Source organism: Acyrthosiphon pisum, chromosome X, assembly GCF_005508785.2.
Source record: "Acyrthosiphon pisum isolate AL4f chromosome X, pea_aphid_22Mar2018_4r6ur, whole genome shotgun sequence".
NCBI lineage: Eukaryota > Metazoa > Arthropoda > Insecta > Hemiptera > Aphididae > Acyrthosiphon > Acyrthosiphon pisum.
In genome coordinates, this window is record NC_042493.1 from 76,673,689 (window position 1) to 76,692,367 (window position 18,679).

The 18,679-nt window shown below is 29.2% G+C and overlaps 2 protein-coding genes and 1 long non-coding RNA gene across 3 annotated transcripts; 1 reads left to right on the top strand and 2 right to left on the bottom strand.

Moving 5' to 3' along the window:
* Positions 1-2,266: 2,266 nt before the first annotated feature.
* LOC100159712 (protein son of sevenless-like) lies at positions 2,267-7,112 on the top strand. The gene has a single exon (XM_001947894.5). The coding sequence runs from the start codon at positions 2,854-2,856 to the stop codon at positions 6,484-6,486; it is 3,633 nt and encodes a 1,210-aa protein (XP_001947929.1). The 5' UTR covers positions 2,267-2,853; the 3' UTR covers positions 6,487-7,112.
* Positions 7,113-10,461: 3,349 nt separating this feature from the next.
* LOC107885022 lies at positions 10,462-13,029 on the bottom strand. Its single transcript, XR_001680282.2, has 6 exons — positions 12,927-13,029; positions 12,658-12,824; positions 11,410-11,745; positions 11,103-11,346; positions 10,680-11,028; positions 10,462-10,612 (listed from the first exon to the last, which is right to left on the bottom strand). It is a non-coding gene; the product is annotated as an uncharacterized LOC107885022 (long non-coding RNA).
* Positions 13,030-15,957: 2,928 nt separating this feature from the next.
* On the bottom strand, positions 15,958-18,246 carry LOC100571970. The gene is made up of 4 exons (XM_029485669.1): positions 17,968-18,246; positions 17,211-17,484; positions 16,385-16,489; positions 15,958-16,237 (listed from the first exon to the last, which is right to left on the bottom strand). Exons 1-4 carry the CDS (start codon positions 18,228-18,230, stop codon positions 16,070-16,072), a joined length of 810 nt encoding a protein of 269 aa, XP_029341529.1. The 5' UTR covers positions 18,231-18,246; the 3' UTR covers positions 15,958-16,069.
* Between the last annotated feature and the right edge of the window lie 433 nt (positions 18,247-18,679).

The window sequence follows — 18,679 nt, forward strand, 5'->3', positions numbered from 1 at the left end:
AAATAACATTTTTAACTTCAAATAGATGCCTACCTCGTAACTCGTAAGAGTCCATGACAATATGACATTAATGTTTATTTAATTGTTACAATTGTCACAACGCAAAAAACGTAGGTTTAGTTTTGTCTGTAAATGTCTACTTAAGCTAGGTATAATTTAAATAATAGGTACATACATAGATAGTTTTAAATGTTTTGAGACTCACCTCGAAATATTTGAATATATTGTGAAAGATCCCAAGCATTTAGAATTTATCATCAGATTTATTATCAGATCAATTTTGTTAACAAAACCACTCCGATTTTTTAAGTGTATGACTGACAGACCGTCTCCACTATGAATTGTTTTTATTGTAGGTATATAAAATGATTTATCATTGAATTCAAATTTAACTGAAAAATTGAAAAAAAGACCCAATATATTTCAAAAGGTTTTTTTCAATAGTTATTTCATTATAATTTAAAAACATTATATGTGGCCTTGTGGGAATTTTAAAATTGTGCGTAGGTATATTATAAATTTTACTAACACAATGGCATAAAAATATTTGGATTAATTTTAAGCTATTGGCTTTTACCCGTTTATACCATGAGCTCATTCTCACTGTTACGCGGTAGATGAGGCAGAATTTGGGTAAATTTTGAAAGATGTTAGTATTGAGTCCCGGGTAAAGAAAAGTAGTGGGTCCTGTCTATAAACCCTGTTCAGCCCGATCATTTTATCAATGACCGAAGTTTTTACGAAGAACATAATATTATAATAAACACATACATTTATACAAATTATACCATTTTTAATTTAAACCATTAAATTTTTCTATTTATACAATTTACACCGTGAACATAAAATTTACAAATAAGTGCTTTTTCACAAATATGCCGATCATACACATTTTAATATCTTATATATAAAATTCTCTTGTCACAATGTTTGTCCGGAATGAACTCCAAAACTACTGGACCGATCTCGATGATTTTTTTTACACTTTGTGTAATTTGGTCCAACTTAAAATATAGGATAGATTTTATCTCGATTAAGGCCCTCAATATTTTTTATTGCAATAATTGTGAAAAATAAAGTTATAGAATTTTCTATAGATATCAACAATGTTCGAGGATAGGGAGTAACGTCGTATAAAATGTTCGCAAATGCTTTATTCTAGAAATTTCGATTTTCAAAGGTATAAAAGGCGAAGTTCAGTACGACGTATTCATCAGTATTATTTAGTTGTGACCTAAGGGATACGTATGTAAATTAAGGGAAGTGTGAAGTGTAAGTGTAGTGAAGTTAAGTGATCAATATGAAGACCTTGAACCATTTAACTTAATTAAGTATATAGTTTTATTTCTTATCCGGCACTTAGCTAACCTAACGGTTAGGTTAGGTTAGGTTAGGATATTGTATTAATTAATTATATTAATCCACCGTATAGGTGAAATTAAGTAAAAACGACCAACTCCGGTATAACTTTAATTTAGTTTATATTTCATAGCAAAATGTATAGCATTATACTGAAACTGACAATACCATGCGTAAAAAACTTTGAATAAATTAAAACGGCGGTCCGTGGTCAATGGATTGTTTCCGTTAATATAATTTCGTAACAAAGAGGAAACACTTTGCTAACATTCTATCAGATTTCGGATACGGTACAATTTTTTGAGTCCAATGTACATACTGTAGGGATACACAAACCTGACCAGCTAATCGATTGTCGCTTCTATATTGTTCTTTGCTGTAACCATGAACTGGCTGTAACGCAGTTTGCCGTGACCACAACACCTATCCCCGTCGGCCTGGCATGCTCCATCTATGAGTATAAGCTAGTCTATGGTTTCTATAATTATAGGTAAGCATCTAGTATAGAAAAATTACGTAAGGAATAGGCGTGTCTGAGAAATTTGATCCTACTTAGGTACATTATAAATTGCGGTACATAATATAAACTTTTTTTTCTAAGTTTCTGATTTCGTATTAAGTTTTTTGATTTTCATCACATAAAAAAATAAACATTTGTAAAAAGTATTATTAGCGTATTAAAATAATTATATTTTAAAATTAAGAACTAAATACAATTTCATATAACCTACCTAGTTATTTATTTATCTGATATAAAAGGAATATTGTTTTTTATTCCTAATAAAAAAAGTAAAACTTATTTAATTATTATTAATTATTAATTATTATGGATAAAGCTTATTTCAAAATTTGGGGTTCATATTCCCAAACCTTAATCTAATTTTTTTTTGGAGGGTGGGGGGGGACATCAGTCATGACAAATTATATAATCAGTATTAAACAGTTGGAAATCCTAGCACTAGCGCTTGCATGTGAGAGTGAGACTATACACGCCACTACAATTTACTTTTGAATGGTAACTACACATTTTTATTCACTACTATAATATACAAGCGCTAGTGTTGCAATTTCCAGCTGTGCAACCACAGTAGTAACCGTATCGATTTTTTCTGTAGACACTTTACAAGATTCATAACCCGATTTTAAGTTTTTATAAAATCATAGATAAGTATAATGTATAAAATTAAGTAGGGAGGAACCAGAAGTTACCAGAAGTCACCAGAAGTTACCGTTTATTCCATGACAAACGCGATGTATATTTCATGAAATCTGTAGATAACAATGTAATCAATAATGACTTTGCACAAATTGTGTTACTGAAGCAGATTATCTGATTATAAAGATTTCAATTAAAATAAATTAACAGTGAATACGCATAAACAAGTAATTTATTTTAAAACTTAATTTGTTATTTATTATTACACAAGTAAACTTTAATAGCGACGATTTGGTGATTGGGGGTAAGTACTTATAGCGGTTTTTTCTGGCTTGCAGATGGCCTCCAAATCGTTTCCCAAAGCGGAAATCGAAAAATTTCTGTGTATACAAACTAATCCAACGAAATGGAAGGGGCTGTTGATCGGATCGTTAACGAAAATCGTCGATCAAGTTCACCCATTGTTAGCAGTCAGCGACGAAGCATTAGCATGTGTCGAAATGCTAATTGTACAATGTCTGGAGATACTCACGTTAAGGTCATCACCACCGTACACTAGATTTGACATCGAAGATCAAGTGAAACGATGGTTTCCTAAGCCAATAGACAAGTGGGCTATTAAAGATGCAAATGAGGCAATAGAAAAAAACAAGAAAAAACACCATTTAATATTACCAACCGATAAAATTCATAATTTAGTGCAAAAAGAACTAATCCAATACAAGTTAGACTATACAGTGGCTCTTTACATAACAGCTGTTTTAGAATACATGGCAGCAGACATTTTAAAATTAGCTGGTAATTATGTAAATAATATACACCATGTAGAAATCAGTTATCAAGACCTATGTGTTGCGATATGTGGTGATAAAGTATTAATGGACTTGTTTAGCCAGCATGACAACAATGGTGATTTGAATCTGTCTGAATTAAGTATTGATAAAATCCAGAGAATCACTACTTATGAAGAAGTCATAAAAGATCTGATGCATGATGAAAAACAACTAGTTAGAGATTTATATTTAATTTTAAAAGTGTTCAAAGAAGAAATCAATCGTGCCATTCCCGTAGGTACCTGTCAAGAACTGGATAATATGTTTGACAATATTGCAGAAATATGTAAGACTACTAAATTATTTTTAAGTTCTATTGAAGATATATTGGAAATTTCAGATGATAAATTTACTACCATTGGTTGTTGTATTGAAGAGTTTGCTGAAACCGCTGAATTTGACGTGTTTGAATTATATGCAAATGATATTGTTAATAAACAATGTAGAAATATATTTTGGAATTTAATCAGTAAACCAGAAGTTTCTAATTCACTTCAATCGACTGGTTTTAAAGAAGCTCTAAAATATTATTTTCCAAAATTGTTACTTTTACCCATATGGCATTGTATTCTCTATTTTGATTATTTTAGAATTTTGCATCAACTTTCTCCTTCCCGACATGATAAAGAATGTTTGGAACAAGCAGAAGGCATGTTTAAACCTTTGCAATTAAAAATGATATCAATTGCAAACCAAATTAACTTAAAAGATAATGTCAAAGAATTTGGACTTAAAATTAATGCAACACCAAGACGATTGTTAGCCATTGAAAAACTGCAAAAAATGCAAAAATCTATTGATGGCTGGGATGGTAAAGATATGGGTCAGTGTTGTACAGAGTTCATAAGAGAAGGAATACTTTTAAAAGTTTCAAGTGGAGGTAAACGTTGTTCAGAGCGTAAAGCAATCTTATTTGATGGTGTACTTATTTTATGTAAATCAAATAGCAAAAAGACTTCTGCATTAGTCAGCTCTCAACTTGTTGGTAACTTGTCTGAATTCAAATTCAAATTAAAAGAAAAATTATTCATTAGAAAAGTGGACATTTTTGATAGAGACGATACAGATGAGACAAAACACATTTTTGAAATATTCCCTCGTTTAGAGCCACCAATAACATTAGTTGCTAGGACTTTTGAAGATAAAGCTAACTGGATGGCTGACTTACTTATGCTGACCTCAAAAAGTATACTAGACAGAACTTTAAACAATATACTACTAGATGAAGATAAAAAATTTCCCTTATGGTTACCTTCAGTTGAAGAATACAGATTTGTTGAACCTGATTCTCGATCTAACATAATTTTTGAGGAAAAAGAAAATAATGGTATTCCTCTTATTAAAGGTGCTATATTACTGAAGCTAATAGAACGATTGACATATCATATTTATGCTGATCCAAAATTTGTTAAAACATTTTTAACAATATATCGCAGTTTTTGTTCACCTCATGATTTAATGGATCTCCTAATCGAAAGGTACAAGATTCCTGAGCCTTCTGGTATAACTCTGAATTCAGAAAGTCTTCGAGATGAAACTAAGCGATTTAAAAAAGAATATTTAATACCTGTTCAATTTAGAGTGTTAAATGTGTTTAGGCATTGGGTCGACTATCACTATTATGATTATCAATGCTATCCATATTTATTAGATAAATTGTACGAGTTTTTAGATTCAATTAACGGAAAGTCAATCAAAAAATTGACGGATTCACTTATTAAAATAATTCATAGAAAAACTTCTGAAGCTCAAAAAGAAATTACGTTTGCATTTGATTCACCACCACCAGCAATTGAAGTTCATATGGATTTTAATGGAAATGACAAGTTTAATATTCTACTTGTACATCCTCTTGAGTTTGCAAGACAGTTAACACTTATTGAATCTGAAAATTATAGAGCAGTTAAACCTTCAGAGTTGGTTGGATCTGTGTGGACTAAAAAGGATAAAGAAATAAATTCTCCAAATTTACTTCGGTTAATCAAACGTACTACAAATTTTAGTCGTTGGATTGAAAAAACTGTTGTGGAATGTGAAAATATTGAAGAGAGAGTAGCAACTGTCTCTAGATTTATTGAAGTAATGATGGCACTATATCAACTAAATAATTTCAATGGTGTCTTAGGTGTTTTTTCAGCTATGAGTTCGGCTGCAGTATTTCGCCTAAAATTTACAATGCAATCTCTCAATGCTAAACTTGATAAAGGGCTAGAAGAAGCTCGGAATTTAAGTATTAATCATTTTAAAAAATATCAAGATAAATTAAGAAGTATAAATCCACCATGTGTTCCATTCATTGGTATGTATTTAACAAATATATTGCATATTGAAGAAGGTAATCCAGATTGTTTGACAAACAACCCAAATTTAATTAATTTTAATAAACGAAGAAAAGTGGCAGAAATTATTGAAGAAATCCAGCAATATCAAAATCAACCTTACTGTTTAAATGTCGAGCCTAAAATAAAAAAGTTTTTAGAGAACTTAAATCCATTCAATGATATGAAAGATACAGATATTAATAACTATTTGTATAGTAAATCTTTAGAAATTGAACCAAGAAATTGCAAACAACTTCCTAAGTATCCACGAAAATGGCCAGACTTAAATCTTAAGTCACCTGGCTTAAAGCCTAAATCACGAGTACCATCAGTATCCTCCAAAGAAATGGATGTCCAAGGTAAAAGACATTTAAGTTCATCAAGTTCTCCAGTTACTCAAATGGATAAAAGAGATTCAGATGATTCTGTCTTTGCACCGGTAACATTTAAGTTTGGAAAAAATAGCCTTGTTCCTCCAGTTCCACCTCGACTGAGTAAAATATATGATGATTCAACCACACCACCTATACATCCAAGGAAAATAGGTCCACCTTTACCTCCAAGAACATTACAAGTAGGTTTTGTATTTTTTCAGACTTCTATAGACTCAACCGAACTAGGAATTAACCAAGATTTCAATTGTAAGAAAAACTTTGTACCAGTAACTAGTCCTAGTAAAATAGATCTGAAAACAGATACAGTTAATTTTCCTGAAAGTGATGATACTTTAGAACCTTACCACCATTCTTTAAATGTATATTTGTATAATACTCTAGATTACTATAAAAACTGTTGTACTAAAAAAAAGGACTCATAATTTCCAATTCATTGATTAAATGCCAAAGACTGTTTTTTATAGGTAATGTAAATCAGTATATCAAGTACCTGTTATAAATAATGGACATATTCTAATTTAATTTTATATATGTATCCAGACAACTTATATTTTAATTAACTTAAGTAATGACTATAGTTTTCCCCCACAAATTTCTAAAATGCATCCCCAAATTTTAGATAAAACTGATATACCTAATATACCTAATATAGGTGCTTGAGTTTTATTTCCATAGCCTGTATACATTTTTCTCTTTGAAATTATCAAAATAAATTCTTATCTACTCAAATTAATTCTTCTCCTGCAACTTTTTTATGATTTAGCCCATTTTATATAGGCTGTATTGTCCTGTGAATGTCATTTTTACATTTGTAATTCCAAAACACCAATATCTGATTAAATAATGTTAGATTGAAAACCAATTGCATATAACCCGTGATAACTGATAACCTGTGTATACTTTGACTTGAATATTATTTATTCTTACAAAGTTACATACCAAACAGATATACAAATTTTTTAGTACCTATTGAATTATTGTAATATTGTGAAAGTATTTACCTAAAACATAACTTATATATATATATATTGTACTTGTATTATAATATATAAATACTTGAACATTATTTCTACTGTGTTTGGTATTACTGTATTAGTGTAGTATCTTCATAAGATATTTGACTATAATAATAATATATAATATGTTTATAACAATTAACATAAATATATTTATATTAATTTTTCATTTTAAATTATATTTAATATTAAATATGTTACACATTTTTAAATATGAGATAGCAGTTTTTATTTAGTGTTCAATATTTATCATATTAAATATATGATAGGTATGAATGTTGATCAAAATCTATAGTATATCAAACATGTGTGTGTATAATATATTAATATTCATATAGTGTATCATGTATGATGTATTATAAGTAGATATTAATTGTGGATCTTTATAAAAAAAATATATGTATTTATTGTAGATTATATACATTTTTAGAATTATTATCCACAATAATATCATAATTTTAAGAATAAAACTATTTAACAAAATTATAAAAATATTAATGATTTATGTTTAGTTTTAATACCTACTGTTTGTAGTTAATTGATAAGCACCATTATATGTTCAATATTGTTGGATCGAGTATAGAACTATTATGTTTGTATTTAATAAATCATACTAAATTATTATATTATATTGAATGAATGTGTAAAGTTTTTTTTCTTCGTATTATATAATATGTTTTAGTCATACAATTTATAGGCACTTTAAGTCATAATTTTTGCTGTCTAAATTACAAAAATAATATTAAATATCTACTTAGTTAACCAAGTAATTGTATGATTTATTTATTTTATGAAATTAAATGTTAATTATACTATTTAAAACTGTTTTTAGTTTAAAATTCAGTCTTCCTACATCTATAATTTACTTCTTACTGTTCTATGTTATACATTATTTTTTCATTATATAATTATTCCAATGAAATAAGAGGATTGTTAAACAATTGAATAGAATAACAGTAGCTATTTTCCATTTTATATTTTTATAATATATGTCATTGCTGGTTACTAGTTACCTAGTACAAATACTTGTTAAAGTATGCACTGTTGGACTGTGCAGTAATATACATAATTACAATCATATAAAACCAGGAGTTTGATTATAGGTAGGTATTCAAAAGTATAGCTATCTCAATGGTGAATACCGTATAAATACTTCAGTATTTTAACATGTCGTCTACTTGCCATAACCATATTAAGATTATTTTTTTAAATAGTTAAATTAGCTTAATATTGACTTCTGTGATCACTGACAATTTCTCTACATTACTTGAAAATGTTCAAGCATTGTTTCCATTGTTTGTGGTCCCATAATCTAAAAACAAAATAATATATGTCGAAACAATTAATCATGTTATTAATACAATACCACACTAAAAAACCCTATAATTCTGAACAAAATGTCTTCTATATCATACTTTTGGTGTTTTAATTAGATATATTGGTACTAGTGAAAAGTGACAGTCATACGGGGCAATTTAAACGTGCGCCGTCGCTAGTGGTTAAATTGTTTTCAAAATGAAGTTATAATAAAATAAAATAATTAATTTTTTTATTTTATTGGATTTATTGAGAAATTATATTAGTGATGAGCCAAAGGTTTGTTGAAAAATCTGAAGAGTTAAGAAATGGGTATACTAATAGCACTTTGGAATGTTATAGGTATTGGAAAGATTCAACTGTATTAGTAAACAACTGCATGGTTTTCAAATTGATTTAACAACAGTTGTATCTTTCTTCAAATCATTAATTCATTATATTAGAGAGTTGCAAAATAGTTTTACATACTATGAAAAATTAGATAAAAAAAACTTAGTGTTGAAGAGTAAAAAAATTTATATATATTTATGTTCTAACCTAGACATTAAAACAATAAATTTGTAATAATTCTTATATTATTACTTTCCATTGTGTAAATAGTAAACAATAATTTATGTAAAGAATAAGTATCTTCAAAAAATTATATCCATGGATGTGAAATAAGTAAACAATATTTAAAACTGGATTTAGGAAGTACATTTAACTGATTCTCTTAATTGTATTAATATTAAAGCCATAGGCGTGCACAGACTTTGTTCGCAGAGTACGCCGTAGGCGGCTGATAAAATGTGCCCCTCATGATATAAATGCACTTAAAATGAATGAAGATGGCAGGCCTAGACGCAATGGGGGGAGGGCCTAAATAGTAAATACTAAATACTTAGGTACACTAAAAATAAAACCCATATTTCCTTAAATAATTGAGAACCACTCACAGTAAATTTGAAAACAAGTTCATATTATGATCATATTCATATCGCTCAATCATATCGCTCATATCGATTCAAATTATTTACCACAAGTCTAAATTATGAACTGAGAGTCCGTCTGACACTATTTATGTGCCCCATAAGACAAGACGTGTCTACCCACAGGGTATGCAAGCGCACACCCTGCATACCCCGTGCGCACGCCCATGATTAAAACTTAAAGTGTTTCGACAAATATGACAAATTGACTGGAAGATCTGGTCATTGAGGTACATAACCGAATAGATTTTAAAATATTTTATATGAAATTATAATAGTTTAATTATTACACAAATATTACTTCTCAATTGTTCATTGAAAATATGAATATATGTTCAAATGTATAATTCACAGAGTTGTGTTGTCTATTATTTCAGCCACCTATAGATTATTAATTTTATACACATTAGCATTAACTTCTCTCAATGTGCTACAAACTTACTGTTTCATTTACAAAAATAAGTATGGACGTTGTAAGATGAATTTGTTTAACACTTATTTTTGTCTATTATACAATGCAACTCGAATACTAGATAAATACTTACAAAAACATGAAAAGACCATTGTCGTTTATGGATTATAATTATTATAAAGTTTTAGCTGTAGTGTATTTATAATGTTTAGTCTCTAATATATTATAAATATGTACTGCCATTATCAACTTTTATTGTGTAGAAAGTTAGTCTTGAAGTTAGCTGAACGGTGGAAATAATTTTTAAACCAATCGGGTGGTGAATTAACATGTATTAAAATGTATATTATGATACAAGTAAACTGTTGTTTGACACATTTATAAAATACTTTAAATAAAATATAGTATTATAGAAATATATAATAAAATGATTAATTAAATATTGTGCGCCAGAAAAGATGACAATAAAAAATTATTAAATTAAAATTACATGAAACACATATATTGAACATTGTCAGGTATGAAAATGAAATTCATTGATAAATATGTACTTTATGAATTTATTATTATATTTTATAAATAATGCATAAGCTTATACAACTCACTTATTCAATTTTTTGTGAACAAGTACATACATTTTTGATAAAAACATTAGGTATATTGAAATTAGGTAGACATCAGTCACAAACAAAAATAATAACCCTAATAAATGTGTATGTTATATGAAATTTCAACTGAATAATAATGAAAACCTTAGTTAAAGTTTCTATGAATTCTATAGGCTTAATATTCACAGTTCACACAATTCATTTGGAGCAACTTTCAAATCCAAAGCCTGTAATCAAAAGTAATATATAAGTTATTATTTAGCCGAAAGTTATATATTATGTATTTAAAATTACCAATAATAAGTTGTTCAATATTTGATTCCTCAACACATTTTTTGATAGACAAATCTCATTTCTGTGCAACTTTTTTAATGAAACTGTTGTTAACTTAAGCTATGAAGTCATAAATATTGTATCAATGAATTAAATTCCGGTATAACTGCATTTATTAAAGAACTATTGGCATGATTGCAGTTTTAAGTAGTGGAACTAATTGTATTGTGTAGATTGAAAATAAAATGTTAAATAATAAAAAAAAAAGTAGTAAAGCCACTTAGGTCAATTTGTGACTGTGAGTGTTCCAAAGTAATGGCCCTGTTGGTCTTTGCAATCATTTCCAGATAGTTGTAGCCAAATTATTCCACTAAAAAAACAAATTTTGCATAATTAAATATTGTTTTAATGTAAATTGCAGCTTGGTCGATGATTAATTCATACTTCTAAAATGTGGTAGACTAGAAGCCGATTTTTAATTTGTCAGTTGTAGACGTTGTAGTACTTCTGTTTGGCCAAACAGGGGTATTCAGCTGTTGAGCAGACCGAATATTGAATTGTTAGAAAAAGTCTATTTGTGGTGGGCTGAAATGATTTGGCCAAAAGATTCCTTTTAAGTTTTCTACCAAAATATGGCTTTGACTGTTGTTTGGGTGATTTACTTGGTCGAATTAGATGTTTCAAATTCCTAAAAAATAATAAAATATTATTAGTGGAAAATATCTATTGAAAAATTCAAAGTTTAACTCACTCATGTATGATGATTAAGTTCGTCAAATTCTCAATCAAATGGCATGTTTTTACTGCTACATCAATGTTGGTACTATTTTTAATTGTTTAGATTGTCTTAAATTGTACATATACTCCTGTTTCACCAGTATAAATGCTTTGTGAAATTTTATAATTCATTTTGGTGATGGATTATTTAACCATTTAGTAGTTATATTTGGATTACTAGAATCCACTTATCTTCTTTCCATCTATCAATACAAAACAGTATATAGATTAGGGTAGTTAAATGACTCGCTCTTTGAATACATTTACACTACCTACATTATTGTCATTGCTAGTTGTTTCATTTTGTTCACTAGAAATAAAAACAACATTAAGAATCGAGAAAAAAAAAATTATGTGATATTGTATGTAATACATCCAAAATTTAAAGACATTATCCACAAAGAATTATTTTAAAAAAATCATATAATTGTATTATAATTATTATTATATTAATAATTTTTCCCTTTGTACCTAATTTATTTCCTAATACCTACTTAATAAACACAGGGACTCGTATTAGCTCGGTTATCCACTAACCAGCCAAATGAATCAATTTTTTTTTTCGTTTATTCCTCAACAGTTTTAAATTTATTCTTCAAAAAATCTATAAGAAGTCTGAAGTATAATAAAGAAATTTAAATGTTGTAAAAAACTGGAAAAGGCTAAAAATTAAGTATATATGTCAAATATAAAAATTAAACAATAATATACAAAATAATTGTGTTGATAGTTTTTGACGTACTTTTTATAAATATTATTAAGTGCTTTTTTCAGCTCTTATTCTGATGATTTTAAGTGCTATAAGTCCCAAACCCTGGTCATGACATTGGTTTGTTCATTTAGTTTTAATCAAAGGTAGGTAAGTTAATGAAAATAATTAACTGCGGCAAGTTAAGTTAATTAAATTAAATTGCCTTCAGTTAAGTTTAAAGTTAACAAAAAAAATTTAACTAGATAAGTATAAAGTTAAGATATAAAATAAACTTAGTAAAAAAAATTTTTTTCGTGTTAACAATATTTTTAAGTCATAAACTGCCCTTTATTTTGATTTACACAAACATTTATCAAGACGTTTTACACTGTGTACAAAATTAGATTATTACGACAGTCGACAATGATAGGTAATTAACTATAAAAAGTTAAGTTGCAACAATAAACATTTTAACTGAATAAGTTAATAGGTAAAAAACAAAAATAATTAACTAGTTAAGTTAATGCTCACCTTTGTTTTTAATTGCATTGTGTATAATTTGTTTGTTCTTAAATCAGAAGCGTGAAGAAATCCATTGCTTAACGAACTGTAATTTGTTTCATAATAATGTTAGTTTCTGATATTTAATTTCGATGGCTGTGATTGACATATGTGACAAAATGGTTAACTGCTTCGTTCTATGAAAAATAACTCTTTATCCCAGTCTAATTTGAATTCTCTATATTCTACATCATTCTAGAGTTTCTTAGACATGATAAATATTATGGTGGTTTACTCACAACGTCGAACAGCAATATGAAGACGTATCCATTCGTAGGTATTATATGAAGATGAATTAATTATTCCATATTTCCATACAAAATTTAATCTAACATACCTAATTGTGCTTTATTTTAATAATAAATTATATACAGCTAGGTCTACACCCACAGTTATATATAATGATAGTATAGTGTAAACACAGATATAATATATATATATATATATTAAACCATGATATTATAACAATCATGTTATATTGTATTAAATTTATTATCATTTAATATAATATATTATATATCTGTGTTTACACTATTGAGAAGACAGATTAACACTGGGAGCGCTGTCGACGCCTATCGTACGATGGTTGGGCAGGTTCCCCCTTACGTGGAGTCGGGACTCGAGTCGGGAGATTGTATGTATTTTCCCGAAATTTCGTTTAAATTCTGCTTTAAGTGAAGTGTATTTGAATTTATTTGATAATATTAGTAGAAATTATACTTACCAATGTATACAGTTAGCTATAAAAGCGTATAAAGTTTCGATAACAAAATTAATTTCTTATAAAAAGTAAAATTACCAACATAAAACTATATCTATACATCCCGAATCGGAAGGTACAAATTGTTTCCACCAGAGCGCGTTTTGTTAATCTGCTTCCCCAATACTATCATAATATTATAGTTGTTATGAAACGCACTAAAGTTTATCTAGTTCATCTGTTCATGCTGGGGGTTAAGGTATAAACCCTATCGATCGCAGCGCAGTGGTGATACACCCCCCCCCCCCCCCACCACAAGACCCCCTTCGGGACGGTCCTTCCCCCTCCACAAATGATGCCACTGTATGGCCGAGGTCAGCAACAATTATTGTTTTATGCGAGACGTAGTCCGATTAGCGCATCCCACCCTTCCCAACCATAGCCGTAGTTCGCCTCATTTCTGGTCGTTAAATTACCCGGCCAACATGGAGCGGCGAACTAGCTATGTGACGGGGTGTGGAGTGGTCGGTGAACACGATGGGTATCAAAAAGTTGCTGACATAGGTACCTTAAAGGTTAATATAAATATTTTTTATACATTTATATTAACCTTGGACATACCTATCTATTTTGTCATGGCCACGGACTACGATGTAGAGAAGATAAGTTAACACCACTCCCGTATCTTTCAATGATACAATATTGACGCAAAAAATCACGTCAGTTTAGTAGTTCAGAATTTAACACCAGAGTACGCTACCCGTCGCTTGAAGGCCGTCTTTTTGCGAGTCGTAATGGAGATTTACATTTAAATTTTATTTAAGAGGATGTCAGCGCACTATTCGTTTTATCTCTCTGGCCCACGCGCAACATAGACAAAACGCGTTTACCCAAAATCATTTTTTCTATGTGTTTAAGTAATCTTAGAATAAAGTCACCCATTACAAAAAAGATGGAGAATAATATTTTTGATGGAATGACATATCGATTTTATATTTTATTATTATTCGACTTTGTATTCCACTTTAAAAATAAATAAAAATTTTGTAAATTTAAATGATGTTTAAATTGATTTGAGACAATATTTAGACAAATCGATATGTCATTCCCTCAAAAGTATTATTCTCTATCTTTTTTGTAATAGGTGACTTTACTCTAAGATTACTTAAACGCATAGAAAAAATGATTTTGCGTAAATGCATTTTGTCTATGTTGCGCATGGGCCAGAGAGAGAAAACGAATATCGCGCTGACATCCTCTTAAGTGTATTAATTGTTGTCCAAGCATCAATAATCTGCATACCAACATAATATATTTTCTGTTAATATAATGTATAGATTATTAAAATAAACCAATGTTTTGGAATGATATACCAATTATTATGTAAAAATTGTAATAATATGATGTATATTTATTGTATAATAATAATATGTTAATTTATTAATTAACACATATATGTTCAAAAATGGAATTAGTAATATCTACATACAAATATTATACATTAGGTATAACTGTATAAGGTACGAGTACCTAACTTCGAGAGTGCGTCAGATATATCGGAGATGAGTGTAGTGTGGTGCAAGTTTCTAATAATAACCTTGTTAGGTCGACATGGTGGAGGCATGAAGCTATGAAAAAAGGCACTGGTGTCCGTTAGATGATTAACGATTAAGTTAAACATAGTACGTCCATGTGGTTGAATAATCAAAAACGAAGACGTGGATTTACAAGAAAAACCGTTTAGGCCGGTGATTTGTATTAACGCATTTTTGAATGCGGAGTAGTTTAAGTTGGTGATGGTTTGAACGTATATTGGCGGAGCCCTGATGTTGTCCCGTTGATGATGAAGTATAGACTCGTTGGTTATATTCGAAATATCACTAGAGGCTAAAGCCTAGAGGTGTCGTGTTGGATTTCATTGTCCTCTTCGTTAGCTAACATTTATTTTTATAATTACCATACGTAGGTACGATACTCGATAGAGTCATTACATTACTTTGAAATTAAAAACTTTAAAACATTAAATATATTTTTTTTAATTAATAAGCGACAGTTGATTATTTCCCAAGAATTATATTATACAACTATATAATTATATTGTACAACTTTACAAAATGCAGTATGCAACCCCACTGTATGTTAAATATAGAAAGGTGCACGCTATAAGATTTACTTTCATGCTAAACTAATAATTAATTAGTTTAGTAATAAATATGCATACATACCTATATAATACAAAGTTATAACTTTATAAGCATTAGTATGTTTAGATACTTGCTACTGGGAAATTAAAATATTAACTTTTTAAACTTAAAATAATATTTAGATATTAGATTGCGTTTAAAGTGTTGAAATCTGAAAACTAAAATGACCCAAAAATATGGCAATATCTTTTATTATTCACGCGCATTTGACAATATACATCTATAATATAAATGTGTAGTAATTGAATAATTATTTAGTCAAATAAATACTAAATAGTAATGTAAACACTTCAATGGTGCATGAAGACTCCTGATCCGATTTGAAATAGTTATAAACAAACGCGTATTAATCATGTGATACCTGATAATTTATTTCATCGAGTAACAGTCAATATACATTATACATGTCTAACAAACACAACAGAGACAACTGAACATTTAGTTTTGGTTTCACATATTTTGTGTAAAGAATTGAAATCTATTCTGTCTTTTGTAGACTTGGTCCGGATGACGACCACCCGGTATACTTGTTGATGTCCATGTATAAGTCACGTTTCATTTTAAACTGGCGCTCGAAATGTTTCTTATTGAACGAGTGCCTACCTACCACGTAAACACGTCTGTCCATCTCCAACTGATATTTTATCTACGACACATAGGTACACATCACATGGCATTATAAAATAGTAGGTCAATAGATAACTTTGTCACGTCCTAATATTTTATTAGACAATAATTATAGCAATATAGCATGCGTAGGAAGTTTAATTAAATGAATACGTTATCAACTTACGTACACCGCCGGAAGTGACAGTACATGCGTTTCATTTACAGTGAAAAACGCACTTATCGTAACTTGAGGAATCGGATACTCATTGGTAGACATCGAAAACTCTGCCTGCAACGTTATGAGGATGTCAGAACAGAAACTTTTATAAAGTCAAAAGCGATGTTATTCAATTTAAATGGTGTTACATTTTTGTTTTTATTTTATGTAATTGGATTTAAAAAAAAATATTTTTTTTTTCTTAGGGTTAAGGCTTCAACTGCTAAGGTTATTAGCCTGTGGTACTGTAGGGGAGGGAACTATAGTTTGTTTACACGTGAGTGTTGGTTTTGGCAGAATTTTCGATTTGGACACCCGTAGGTATTTGCCATGGCCGGGTGGGGGATGGCGGCACTTGTTCTCCGGACACCGTGACTTGTCCGAAGAAAAATGCCGCCCAGTGGCTGACAATCGAACGGCAGCGCCGCAACCGACGCCTTAGACCGCTCGGGTACCTCGTCCCCCACAAATAATTTTATTACCGCCGTCAACATTGATATTATTTATAGTACATTATAGGGAAGGGGTAAATTTTTCGAGTGAAAAATAAATGTTTTTAATCTTAATAGCTACTTTTTGTACTTTAGAGTACAGGCAATACAAAGTACAAACTGATCTTATTAATACATTAAGATAAATTATAGACTTTATTTTGGATTAAGATGATTAAGTAGTTCTGTTTCAATTTGTATATATTTTATTTTATTATGACTTGTGCTTCAAAAGTACAAATAAAAATGAGCCATGTACATATATAATGGCTTAACGGTTTGAAATAATACATTAGGCTTACCTTGTAACCGTGACTAGAAATATCAAACATTTTTATTAATGACTTCTCAACAGTGTATAAGTATTTTTTTTCTAAGTTCCAATGCTGTTTTATATAGCTGGAAATATTTGCTATGGCTACTTGATCATCGAAAATTCCGTTTTCGTTGAGCCAGCTTGGGTTAGAAAACAATGAATGATTGGAATCTAACCTAACCCTGTCTTTGCATGCTTGTAAGGCATTCATCTTTATCACTTTATTTTCACTGTCATAGCCAGAGTTTGGAAATCCTAATCTAAAAGTATTAAAAAAGGTGGCTTAGAGAGTAATTCATTGTGATTTTTAAAAGGTATTTCAAAATTAATTGTATTATATAGTTTTGGTTTTTCTTTGTATAAGTTAAAAGTTATTATAGATAGGCTTTTTAATTAGTTGTACAGCGTATATAGTGTAACTTTAGTATTATAATACTAAAGTTACACTATATACACATCTTGTCAATTTACCTTATTTAAACTATAATTTTTTAACTGATATATAAATTATATTACCTACCGCTTTTACCTATTATAGGTACCTACCTATTACCTATAACCTATACCTCTAAATTCTAATATTAACTTATTTTACATATTTTATACCTTGAGAATATTAACTTTCGTTTCTAAACTCATTTCAATAATGATTCAGTTGTATAGTTAAAATTATAATATTAAATGTACTGTACCTAACTATTTACTTAAATATAGAAGAATATAGTGATCAGTTTCTAATTTACTTATTCATTTGTAAGTAGCACTGAAGCGCCCGTTTGGAATCTGCAATCACTCCACTTACGAAATCTTCGCTCGTTTTTAACACCGAATTTAAATAGTGTTCACTTATTCCAGTGGGTTCTTTGTATAAATGTTCATTACGTTGGTGGAAGTTTTCAAGCAATGATACAGATGGGTACTTAACCAGAGGAATTTCATTTTTCCACAAAATAACAGTCTTACTAGAATCTTTATCTTTAACTTTATTGTTTTCAATTAAATCCATAATTTTACTGAATGCAAAGTTAAATTCTTAAAAAATACAATAGAAATTATTAATTGTTATAAAAAATAATATGGCTAAAGCCTAAAAGTACCAATTTATGAACTATGCAATTTTCGTCACAAACTAAATATACAGTATGTCCCAGAATTCCCGTATCACCATTAGTATCTCCATGGAAAATCAATATATTTAAATGCAGTATTTTTTACAGTAATAAGTATGGTAATTCTGATTGAATAGCATAATATTCATATAATATAGTAATGAACTAGATATTGATTACTCTGTTCCGCAAGGTACCGTGCTAGGACCACTCTTATTTATAATATACATCAATGGACTTCTTAATCAAAAAACCCCTGGGAAGATTATTTGTTTTGCTGATGACACTGTCATCTTATTATAAAGTCCGTGCATTAATAATTTGTATAAGATGGCTGAGGAAAGTT